The 13724-nt window shown below is 35.5% G+C and overlaps 1 protein-coding gene across 2 annotated transcripts in view; it reads left to right on the top strand.

Moving 5' to 3' along the window:
- Nucleotides 1-13724, top strand: part of map4l (microtubule associated protein 4 like) — a 75228-nt gene that overhangs the window by 1936 nt on the left and 59568 nt on the right. For both annotated transcript variants that reach the window (XM_005171247.6, XM_073925720.1), the window contains exon 2: nucleotides 9453-9637. In XM_005171247.6, coding sequence (XP_005171304.1) covers nucleotides 9457-9637 — 181 coding nt within the window. In that variant the 5' untranslated portion in view covers nucleotides 9453-9456. The remainder of the gene's footprint in view (nucleotides 1-9452; nucleotides 9638-13724) is intronic.

Raw genomic sequence — 13724 nt, forward strand, 5'->3', positions numbered from 1 at the left:
CTGAACAAGCAGCAAAAATATATTTTTTGAGTGTATAAGAAGATGTGTGAATACAATATGACTGAAACACATTTAACTAATAAATACCTCAGTGTGGAACAAAAATCTCATGTAACCTTTCCTTAATATATGATGTGGCTAACTAAACGAACCAATGCACTGATTTCATCACATAACATCTCAAATGTTGTAATCAGAATCTTTTTTACCTTCTAGAATTGTCTCACCTAAATGCATTTATACAAATATTATTAGATATCTTAACACAAGAAATCTTAGGGCTGGACAATAATGCAAAAATGCAATCTCGATAATTATTTTCCATATTGAATGATAACAATATATATTTCGATATAAGTTGTTGATGCTTCCAGATTTTAAAAAGTACCCAACAATGACTTAAGCCACAAAAATTAGAGGGTCTATTAAATGGCATTACATTTTCGACCAAAAATTTGATACATATCGAATGTATGTAATCTCAAATCTCTACATCTTGGTGGCCGAAAATTACATATCAACACACTTTTAGATTCCCATTGTTGCACATTTCTACTGTGTAATTGGCACTTAGATCAATATAGAGTAAAAACACCTAGAGCTTATCGTTGATGCTTAAATCATTCATCGCATAAAAAAAATGTTGTAAAATTGATTCTCTGTGCCTTTATCACTAATTTTGGTACAAACTCTGCTATTCATTTATATTCAGATGTACTATACAGTAGTTATTGTCCTTGGTGGAATACTATTTAACGCAACATTATTAATATTATTTTAATATTATTTTGGACTTGTATTGATCGGTGGTCATTTGCAAAAATACATACATTTTTTGCAAATATTAAAAAGTGATTCATTTTAAAACAGTTCTAATTATTAGCATTTAAATTTGCCATTAAAATCTGGATAAATTACAGTAGCTTAATTTTAACTGTTCTATTTGTTAAGCTTCTGAAGGTAACTGTTTTATATGACTTCTAACTAGTCCAAACTGCAGTCAGAAATAAGCTGATAGATGGTGCTAGACTAGATGACTAGATGTCAGACTAGTAACAAACCAGTAATGACCAGTGTAGGACAAACAAATATGATATATGTGACCTTTTTCAGCAGATACTGTATCATTTCAGTGTGGTCATGTCATTGGGCCATAAACATTTCCTGCTTGTTACCAGAATATTTCATAACTGTTACAAGAGGCAATTAAATCAAACTTAATGTTAAAACAGCCATCTTAACATTAATTATCAATATGTGGCTGTTTTTTGGATTCTTGGAAGCTATAGAAATTTAAAATGTAAAACAAGAAATACGTAAGTGCCGTTTTTCAGTTTACATCCCTCAAAATGTTCTAAATATAGACCTTATATGACAGAAAATAAACATTTAACACTCTACTTAAGCAAATAGAACTTGTATTATTTCATTATTATAACTGATACATGATAGTTGTGACATTACAGAAAAGTTTAAGACTAAAAAGTTTTTCAGTGTTGAACATCTCAAATGTAAAAATGTCCAACTTTTGCCATCTTTACTTAAAGTAGAAGTGATATTTTATATAAGATGTATGACCTTCACAACTTCTAGGCTCTTCTTCATAAATATTCTATGACTTAAAAAATTAAAGAAAAAAAAACAGATAAATAATTCAACACATTTTAAAAGATGGATTTTATGTAAATGAACTGGGGTGAACCCACAATGTCATCATATATTGCTGGCCAGGGGAAGCTCAGTAAGATGGCATGCTGTTTTCTGGACTGCTGTGTTTCTGGGGTGTCAGGTCAGGGCCTGCCGGCCTGTTGTGATGCCCCGTGTCCCGTCATACATAATCTTCGTTCCCCTCACTGATGGCCTCTGACTCTAATGCGCATAGACACCCCCCCTCCGCTGTTGTGCTGTGTCCATGGGCAGGCTGTTTATAAGGGGGGCCAACAGCTCTCTCTCCTTTTTAGGACGATGATGTAAGCCGATTGCAATATTGGGGCGAGAAATGTACGAGATCATGCTTTGTTGAAAAATTATGTGCTTCCAAAAATAGCATACAAACAGGTTAGCTGATGAAACACTAACAGTGGTTTGCCACTTTGAAGGTGCCTTATTTTTGGATGCTTCAGTTTTTTACTAGGAGACAGGCAGAGATTGGTGGTGGTGCAGATACATAAACCCTGTCACAATGAGTGGCAGCCAGTAACCGCATGCTCTGTGGCTTTGCCACACAATGGGACACATTGAGCCAGACCCCCATCCCACGTTCTGTGTGCATTCATACAGGAATGTTTGGAATACAGCGTTTACACAGCAACACAAATGGTTGCCAAATGCCAGCCCCATCTCTGGTCAAAAAACTCTTGTGAGCTGGCCATTCTGCATTAAACCACAGAGCTTGTGCTTCTGTCAGACTTGATTTTGGACCATTTGGCTGGAGACACATTTGAGATGACAGATCTGTTTGTGTAATTGCTTGAGCTTTATACTACATTAATTGAGAATACTTCTAAAAAGCAAAAAAGTAGATTTTTTGAAAAAAAAAAAAAACACTGAGCATGAAGTATATAATTGTGTGCGTATGATTGTTTTTTAAAGCATCATTCTCTAAAACCGTTTGTACAAATATTTCATGGGAAAACAGCTGAACCACATGTACATGTAACAGAGTATGTAACCATGTATTTCAATCTGAGCTGTGATAAACCAGACACCTTCCGCATGGGAGTCAGTTGCTCTAGCAAGGAGGCTAAACACCATGGCCTCTAGCATCTGTCACTAGAGCACCTTTAGAGGTCAGAGAAGTGAGGTTTACCTGCACATTATTTTGACTAGCTGGCCTCTGCTACACTCACCCCCCCTAAACCTCACTCCTATCCAGGTCTTGGCACCAATATAACCTCAGCAACTCCTAGCATTTCACTAGCTGGCACCTGCTACATACACAAAATAGCACATTCAGTATGTGGTATGCTCATGTAAACATGTTTGAAAGTTTTATTTTAGCTTAAAATGAAATATATATATATATATATATATATATATATATATATATATATATATATATATATATATATATATATATATATATAATATAATTAAAAAATAGTTAATATATGACAGAATTTAAATTTTGTCCTAAATATATTTTATTATATGCCATGAAAGAGTAAGAAAAGCTGCATCAAGCTGCAGAGTTAGGCTTTTTTCTTTGCGTTGTCCACAAGTTTTCACCAATGAAACATCAATTAGTTGTCAAAAACAGAAACTAAAAGTAGAAAACAGAAGAACAACAATAATCTACTTAACACGGTAAACATTATGTGAAAGTAAAACTGAAACGGTAGGCTTGATTTAATTAGGTTGAAATAATATAAGGTGGCTCAGTGGTTAGCATTGTTGCCTCACAGCAAGAAGGTTGCTGGTTCAAGCCCCGGCTGGGTTAGTTGGCATATCTGTGTGTGGTTTGCATGTTCTCCCCGTGTTCGTATGGGTTTCCTCAGCAGTTCAAAGACATGCGGTATTGGTAAATTGAATAAACCAAAATTCACTGTTGTGTATGTGTGTGAATGAGTTAATATGGGTATTTCCCAGTACTAGCTGGAAGGGCATCCATTGTGTAAAACATATGCTGGATAAGTTGGAGGTTCATTCCGTTGTAGTGACCATTGATGAATAAAGGGACTAAGCTGAAGGAAAACAAATGAATAATATGAGTTTTGTTGTTGTATATTAATAACTGCTTCTTGATGAAAGTAAATTCAAGCCAATAAACCAATAATTCCTGCAATTTGACATCACTAGTAAATGTGCAGTATGAGCATACTGTTCTGATGAAATAAGTACAGATATAAAATAATCTTTACAATCATCAGTCAATGAGACCCTTTGTAAACCACACATTGTGCCCATTGACTCCCCAATATTATGGCTAAATGATTTCCCAGCATAAATATATGTTGCAAAAGAGAAAGTCATGTAAGTAGGGAACAGACAAAATGTCGGTGTGTAAATTATCACACAAATGATGATGGGCATTTCAGCATTACTGAGCTTTAACCTGATGATCAAGCTTTCTGATGAACCAAAAAGCATCTTGAAGTAGCCTGAAGAATGTGGAAGAACATCTGACGTTCACAAAGTGTTACTCATTTGGTTTGCAATCTAGAAATATTGAAGAGTCCTTCATTTTTTCATTTAACATTTAAACATTTAAAAATAGGGTGGTGCAGTGGGTAGCGATGTCACCTCACAGCAAGAAGGTCGCTGATTCGAGCCTCGGCTAGGTCAGTCGGCATTTCTGTGTGGAGTTTGCATGTTCTCCCCGTGCTTGCATGGGATTTCCTCCAGGTTCTCCAGTTTCCCCCACAAGTTCAAAGACATGCGCTGTAGGTGAATTTGGTAAGCTACAGTAAATTGTCCGTTGTGTATGTGTGTGAATGGATGTGTATGGGTGTTTCCCAGTGATGGGTTGCAGCTGGAAGGGCATCCACTGCGTAAAACATATGCTGGAGGTTCATTGCGCTGTGGCGACCCCAGATTAATAAAGGGACTAAGTTGAAAAGAAAATGAATTTAAATATATATATATATATTTCAAATTAGATTTTTGCATACCAAAGGTTCAGTATAGTCTCCGACTTTTGGACTTACTGTACAAATACCCAAACACTCACCCGCTGTGTTCAGGCCTCTTGACTCAAATGGGTAATTTAAGTGAACAAGAGTGCTCCTCTAAAACACAGAGTGATGGCACTCTGTGAGATGCCAGTCTGTGCCAGGGTTGGTGACATCATGCAAAGAAACTGCTGAATCACAGCAGGACACAGGGCCGTGTCAGAGTTAGAGCAGGAAAAGCGCAGGGATGTACCTGTGTCTCATTTACCACGGTCTGATGAATAAGCCTTAGGAGACCACACCATATGACCTGCCATATGACATGCTTTATTCTCTCTGAAAAACTGGAGATTGGGCCTTTCTTGTTTCAGTGAATGCTATGAATAAGCAAGAGTGTTGGTGTTTTTAGATACAACTAATAAAAATGGCCAACTAATGGAATTAAGTTGAATAGCTAAAATTGTATTACTGCAAATAATATTAAAGTTAAATTCAAATGAAGTTGTTTTACATGATACTGTTTTCAACTAAAACATTTTTTACTTTATTTTAATACTGTAAAAAAAAAATGTGTTCCACACAATTCCTCCATATCTGAAGAATTGTGTTATTTCAGCTCTCTTTAAATAAGCAGTGATTGTTGCATTCTGAAAACGTAGCCCTAAATACGTTCATGGAGATTGTGAATTATGTAGATTATGTAATAATCGGCAGACTGGAGATGCAGAGTGGAGTTTACTGCGGCAATGGGGTTTGAGTCCGGTGAAGAACGGTTCCAGAAAGTGAGTAAGACAAAAACAGAAGCCAAAAAATAAAATAAACAAGTAAATAACAGGGTGAGAATGTGGTAAAATCTGAAAACGTGGTAAAAAATCAGGCGAGGGCTTTTTTTTCTGCATTGCTTTTCAAAACACTGCGGTTGGGTTTAGAGAAGGGAATGGGCGAGTCAATCAGTGCTTTTTAAAATACTATTGGTTGGGTTTAGGGAAGGGAGAGGGTGGGGATATTGTTCAGTTGGTCAGTCAGTCAGTCGACAACGGCCTCTAGTGGACTTATGCAAGAAGAGCAGGCACAAATGGCACTCACAATAGAAATTTGTGATCAGAAAAGCATACACAGCGGTGGATTCTGGTGGATTCACAAAAATAAAAACTGTAAAAAACATACCTCCTGGGACGTATTTTGCTTTCTCCAGAATGAGCCTGGGTTGGTTTATTTAAGCAGAAAATTAGAATTTTTTTTTTTCTTGTTTATAAGCATATCAAATTATTACATGTCATTACATAACAAGATGAATAAAACTTTAAATGAAACCCAAATGCAAATGCAAAAATATGAAAATACAATATCATTCAAAATGTCAATGCTTTAAGGTTATAGAAGTAATACTAAAATAACAGATAAGCAAATCAGATCAGGATTTGTTTTAAGATGAACATTATCAGCAACACTAAATAAGCTGTTGTACTGTACGTTTCAGTAGTCATTTTAAAGCTTTTAAGATTTGTTTTTAAGATCTTACTGTCTAACACTGTACATAACTGTGTGCTACTGTACAGTAGCAGGTGATTACAGTAAGTGTTTCAGATGGATATTGTGACGTCTGTGGGAACTGAGGGCATTCAGTCCAGCCGACAAATACAAGGGGGAATCACAGCCTGTAATCCCTTCTTTTTTCTTTTTTTTTTGGACCAGCTGGGCCTCTTACTATCAGGATATCAACAGAATTACACTTCACATCCATATAAATGCAGGGGGAAGGAAGACAAGAAAAGAAAATGCGAAGACAAAGCTGTGGATGAGTGATGAAAATAAATATGTAAGACTAGACAGGCACTGAAATATAGCAAGGGTGAGGAAGATTCATGGGGGAGGAGATGGATTCCGGGTAGGTTCTGGGGCAGTAGCATTTTAATCCCATGTTTAGCTTTGAACAGACTTGCATAATCATATTAATGTCTATACTGGATCAAAACTGCTGTGGAGATTTGTTCAGCTTTTTACTCATTTGCCCCCCGCTGTCAGAATCCACCGCAACTTGATTTGGTTCATGACGGTTTGTGGGTTTGTCACGCAACACTGTTGCTGCTTTTTTGGACCTTTGTTGAGCAGGACAGTGTGTAATTGTGTTTATCTGAGTGCTGTGAATGTAGATAGTGTGGCAGCTAGGGAAACAATGAGACACAGTTGAACTTATGCGATAAACAAACATTCTGGCTACTATGACAAGCTCTCTGTCTATCCTTTTCTTTGTCTTTCCATCCATTTCTGATTTTCTCTCCTATATTTCCTGTCACTGACACTGTTTATATGCATAATACATGGGTGTCTATGTGTGAATGGACATATTTGAGTGAATACAGAACATTTAGTTTACTTGACATTTGATGTCAGTCTTACAGTTTATTTCCATTATGGTTTATGAAAGCAAATTCTTTCACATTCTGACTTTTAAAATAAATTAAGTCATTGATTTCTCCTTAAAGGGATAGTTCACCAAAAAAAAACAGTTGAACACTTCTGAAGAATGCTGATTGCTTGAACCCTTTGACTTCCAAAAATCAGCATTTTTCTAAATATATTCTTTTATGTTTAACAGAAAAAAGAAACTCAAATAAGTTTTCAAGGGTGAATAAATGATGACAGAATTTTTCATTTTTGACTGAAATATCCCTTTAAGTGCCACTTATACGACAGTTGTCCATTTGGAATTTAGCTACATCATTTAGAATGTCTGCAATATGGAGCATGGGCACAGTAAGAAGTGTCACATGATCAGATTTGTCTTAGTCTGAACATCTGTCCGCATGTTGTAAGCCGTCATACGAGAGGTCTTTGACCCCTCTGTACCATAAATTGGTAATTCATTTTAAGATATAATTTGTTATCTGTTAAGGTTACAAACATCAGATATAGGCATCCAAAGTAGGACATTAAATATTTACTGCTGGAATATCTAGGGCAGGATATAGAGAGAGTATATACGTTGTCTCTGAGCTGCAGTGTGTTTTAATTGGGTCTAGGTCTGCTTTGTTTTGACTAGGGATGCATTGAAATGGCATACTGTATCACTTTATATTTGAAAGTTGATAACTAATATAAAAGGCCATAATTCAAATACTGATATGACTTTTTCTAAGCTATATAAAACCAACCAAACAAAAACAGCTGAGAATTTGTTCTACTTGAAAACCTTCGAAATTAATTGATTTTAGTATTAATATAGCAGACTTGAGGTTATCTGTAAGCTAGTGTGCTGCAAAACAAAGACAACACATTCTCATTTCAGAGCTTTCAAAACTTGCAGGTTCTAAAATCTTTGCTAATTAATGTTTCATGACTTTCTATGACTTATGGATTTTTTATGGTTTCCTTATAAAACCACCTTCAGCTTCTCATCAGATGTTCTGACCAATGAAATGCCCTTCAGTATCTGAAGTGTCCTGCTCCCTGAAATCAGTCACTTATTGACATGTAACAGAACATTATTACTCGTTTTGCCTACTTGTTGATTTTTTTGTCATCAATGCACATTTATGCATTCATTTGGTATAAATTAAGTCTGGTTTTGTGCTAATGTAACTTTAGTTGGGATTCGAAAATCAGTTCAAGTTCTGAAATTGGATACTTAGATTAAGAACTGGATGTTGTGAAATGTATCAATTCCTTTGCACACATTTTTAAGTTTTAATTTGGGAATCTGGCTAATAGACCTTGACTAATAATAATAATCATAACATTAGTTTAAAGATGGACTAACATGACCGAGCATCTGCCACATCAAATTAAAAGAATGCATCCTAATACCTATTAATATCCTAATATGATGACCTTTTTAATACATTGGAATAGATACTGGGAATCAAGAATTTAAATCAATAAATGGAATCAGAATTGGAATTAGGGCTCCACAATATATTGTTTCAGCATCGATATCGCAATGTGATCATTCGCAGTAGTCACATCGCAGGATATGCAATATTGAAGTTTGTATTAAAATTAATCATTTGCATGTGTTTTTGATAGCTGTGATTGTATAATGACCTCAAAACATTCAGGCATATGAAATTGTACCATTTGTGACTTTAACAATCATTTTTATTTTATTATTAAGTTACTGTACTTGAATACCGTTAGACTCGGGAAATGATAAAACACTTTTTCAATTGTATCTTTTTTGGATTGTATTTATAGATAGCTATGCATCAAGATACTCATAACACTTGCAAATACAGAAATGAAGTGCAAATAACACAGACCACATCGAAAATGTGTCGGGGGACCCCAAAAAGTTTATAGATTGTTTATGAGATTTTATGAAGATGTACTCCCACTTCAGAATCATCCAAATCGATCTAACATTATAAATTCTTTCCAAACAGAGGTATTCAAGTTCACTGATGAAATTGTATTCATATCGCTATATATATATATATATATATATATATATATATATATATATATATATATATATATATATATATATATATATATATATATATCAAAATAAAAATATCGCAATGCTAGATTTTTCCAATATTGTGCAGCCGTAATTGGAATGATTAAATTTAAATGATACCCAACCCTAAATCTCACACAATCTGCCTCACAGAGCACAATTAAATTAAAAATGTTATTGGCTAAATTTGAAAAGGGGTGGAATTACTCAGTAGACCTATTTCTTCAAGTTTCAGTTGAAAATATGACAAAAATCTTAAATGGACCAACCATCAAAAATATTCCATAATTTATTGGTCTTGAACACAAAAAAAGCAGTTATCGACTAATACCAATATTGTGCATCGTTGCTTTGGCTGACCGTACCTTGCTTTTTTTCTTCAGGAAGATGGACTTTAGTTTACGTGATGCCTTCACAGATGGGGCACCTAAGGCAGCCCAGGACGGCTTGATGAAGAGGGATTTTGTGGCTGGGTTGGAAGCACAGAGCTTTGATGATAAAGTGGGCGAGACTGTTGGGAAGACAGACTATCGCCCCCTTCTGGATGGGATGGATGGGAAAAGAGAAGGTATGTCTTCTTTAATAATATGATCCTCCTGTAGATAAAAATACTGTCTTCATTTACTCGTTAAAATTTATTTTGATGGTTCAGACATTTTGACAGTTTAGACATTGTGATGACTTTAATTAACTGTGCGTCAGTTTGCAGTTGTCAGAGTATTAGTCGATTGTCTGCTTAATTTATGTTAACACTTTATTTTGGTAGTCCCTCTACAGACTGCTTACTAACTGTAAGCAAAGTTCCTTTAAGGCCAGTCATTTCCTTTAGCGACCATGTTTAAGATGCCTTCCAGGTATACAGTTCTAATGAGAAATCTCAAAAATTGCTTAATAAAGTCACAATTAATACCATATTTCAAAATGTGACATGATCTCTACCTTTAAAATGCTTGTGTTTTATGCAGGATACTCATATTCTATACTATATTCTATATTCATACTATAAAGAACCAACATAATATTTGTAGATCTTTATATAGCACATACTTTCTGAAAGTTCAAGGTTGTGATTTAAATCAAATTCTTTTTTATATTAAATAATCACATGTTTGATTCTTACTTTGTTTTTATTATGTTATAGTAATGTGTGTTTATTTATTCTGCTCTTTTTCTTCAAACATTCCCATAAACATTCTACTAATACTCTACCAATACTGTCATGGACCCAGTTGTCCATTCTAATAATACCGCACAAAGATAAAAAGTAGATTCATATGACTTGAGCGGTCCAAATGACATTTAGGGCATCATTTAAAAAACCTTAAGCAAACAGTGTTTAGAAAACAGCGGCATAATTTAATAAAACGGCGTCCATATATCAGACTCTATAAACTATATTTTGCCCATCCAGTTTTCATGCATTCATTCATTTTCTTTTCGGCATAGTCCCTTTTATTAATCCAGGGTCGCCACAGCGGAATGAACCGCCAACTTATCCAGCACATTTTTAAGCATCGGATACCCTTCTAGCCGCAACCTTTGGGAAACATCCACACACACACTCATTCACACTCATAAACTAAGGACAATTTAGCCTACCCAATTCACCTGTACTGCATATATTTGGACTGAAATGACAACTGACCCAGTCGAGGCTCAAACCAGTGACCTTCTTGCTGTAAGGTGACAGCACTACCTACTGCGCCACCCCCATCCGGTTTCACTTTTGCAAATAGGTTTATGTTGTTTCTTCTGCATTGTAATCTGATACATCTAATCTGAAGTAGATGCCCTTTGTGGATGTTTGTTTGTGCATTTCTCTGCTCGATCTGTCACACCGCATAATGGCGACTGGCAGAAGCACATTTTATTTTGTTCCTCTGGTTTCACATCCATTTTAAAAGGAAAACCTGATTGATATTCCCAGTCATTCGGGGTTGCTTTTGTGTTTGTTTGTCCAGGATGTATGCCTGATAAAGATTGGCAACATCTCTAATCTAAAAACTTCCCCTAAGAATTTGTTTTTGCCTCTCTAGCCGCCCCAAACTGTGCTGTCTATTGCCAAGAACCGTCCTGACTTAACTCAAGGTTCGGTCAGGCGGACAGCCTTCCTCTTGGGTTACAACCATCACCTCTGTTTATTCTCAAATGTGTTTATTGTTTACTAGGGCACATTTACACAGTTCATTCACCATGTATGCATGAGGGCACTTAAAGTGTCTAGGCTTCCTGAGCAAATACATTATATACTGGTACTTTTTATGAAGTTAGTCATTCATAAAACAATTACAAACAAACAAGATTAGTAAAAATCAAATACTATAAATGCTGTGAAATAGGTAGATGAACTATATATCAATATTTTGCAGTATAACAATACTGATGATAATCATGAAATTTAAATAACAAACTGTTTTTTTTTTGTGCCATATGAATATGAGGCAAATATATTACTGGCAATATTCATGATATTTAAAAATTATTATATGACTATAGGCAACACAGTGGCGCAGTAGGTAGCGCTGTCGCCTCACAGCAAGAAGGTCACTGGTTCGAGCCTCGGCTGGGTCAGTTGGCGTTTCTGTGTAGGGTTTGCATCTTCTCCCTGCATTCGCGTGGGTTTCCTCCAGGGCTTCCCTCACAGTCCAAAGACATGCGGTACAGGTGAATTGGGTAGTCTAAATTGTCCATAGTGTATGGGTGTGAATGAGTGTGTATGGATGTTTCTCAGAGATGGGTTGCAGCTGGAAGAGCATGCGCTGCATAAAACATATGCTGCATAAGTTGGCGGTTCATTCTGTTGTGGCGACCCTGGAATAATAAAGGGACTAAGCTGAAAAGAAAATCAATGTTAATATTTATGGTAATATTAAACTCTGGCCACCATAAATACACCACACTTTGATGGTTCTTTAGTGAATGTGAGATTAGATTAATTATTTTGTAGCAGTTTAACAGTAGTTTACAAACATTAGTTTGTAATTAGTTTTACAAAGCAGTTTTTAACAATTTATTAACATTTATTCACTAATATAAGACTGTGGTCTATTATTAGTATTTTCAAAATACCTATGGATATTGCAACATATAGTTCCTATAATTCTTTCATTTTGCCCATAGTAATTGAGTAATGAAAAATCAGACATTATGACATCTCTAGTTTGACTGTTGCTTTTAGGAAATCCGTGCAAGTAGGTAAATAATAAATGTATTTATCTATTGCGTACTGTAAGAGCATCTGCCCCCATACCTTTCTATTTGTGTTTATCCTACATTTGTCACACACAGGAGATGATGCAGAAATGTTGACCTTTACATTATGATATTGGGTTTGTGCTTGACAGAATGCTTAGACATCAATACAGCAGGATGCACTCTCAACAGGAGCAGCATGTATACAGTATGTGCGCACCGCATATGGATGCTGATTTCAGCAGATCCGCTCACAGCAGATGTGACAAACAATTTTAATAGCTGCAGTCCAGAGATCCATATAAGTGAGATTAAATTTCAACTTCCATTAAGAAAGAAAAATATCCATTTATTTCATGCTACTGCAAAGATTAGCACTCTGTAGCGTCTCACAGTTATACCATATACAGTATTGCAAGCTTGTGTTTCTAGTGTCTCATCAGATCTTTGTTGGACTTACTAGACCTGAAATTTCAGTGAGAAAGCAAGTTGTCAGTACTCTAGTTACATAAGTAAGAAGTAGGCTAAGAATATATTTTTCCTGACATACTATTTTTTCCACTGAAATGGCCATGTGGTATAATAAACCTGTTCATTGACAAAGTAATAAAGATTTACGGAAATGGAAAGTTGTCTGTTGACAAGCGCTTGGAGACTCATTTCCAAAGAACAAAGTACAAGTAAAGATGATTAATCAATAACTATGCTGGCTATTACAGGCTGTGCGGCTACTTGGAAAGATAATAAGATTACACTTGCAGTCCATTATCATGTATTTTCATTAATGTCTTTTTTAATATTATGAAACTGTCGTACATGAAGAAATAATTAGATTTTAGTCAATTTCTAGCGTTATTTACAAGACTCATGTCTTACTCATGTAAAATTCATCAGTTTGAAAAGAAGGTCATTTCAGAATAGAAGTCAAGGACATCTGTATTCTACTGTAGGAAATAAAGACTTCTTTTTATAGTTTTTAACTGTCATCAGGCAGCATCACATGAATTTTCAAATGTCAAGGATATAATAATCTACCCAAGTTACCATTCTTTTTAGTTATTTTTTATTTATTTTTTATTTATATTATGTTGTTTACAATAGAGTACGTTTTAGAGTTTTAAGAGTTCACGCTTAGATATGCTTGACGCTATTAGCAGGTTTGGCGTGCTGTTCTGGGAGAGAACCCTGAGCTGGGAGATAATTGAGCCCAGGGCTCCCCCCTGGTCAATAAGCATATAAGGGGGTCCGAGATCAGGTAGGTCTTAGTAAAGGGAGGAAAAGAAGGAGAAGTGGTGGAAGGGGGGATTCTTCCAAAATGAAGATAAGGTAGTAGGGCGAAATCAGTCTATTCATTGTAAGCTTGAATCAGTCTGATTGGATTATTGCTGACTACGGATGAGAGGCCAGCTGCAATCAGTCCTATCCCAGGTCCTTTCGAAATTAGTTCATAAAACTTCACTTAA

This window comes from Danio rerio, chromosome 2 (assembly GCF_049306965.1).
Source record: "Danio rerio strain Tuebingen ecotype United States chromosome 2, GRCz12tu, whole genome shotgun sequence".
In the NCBI taxonomy this organism is placed as follows: domain Eukaryota; kingdom Metazoa; phylum Chordata; class Actinopteri; order Cypriniformes; family Danionidae; genus Danio; species Danio rerio.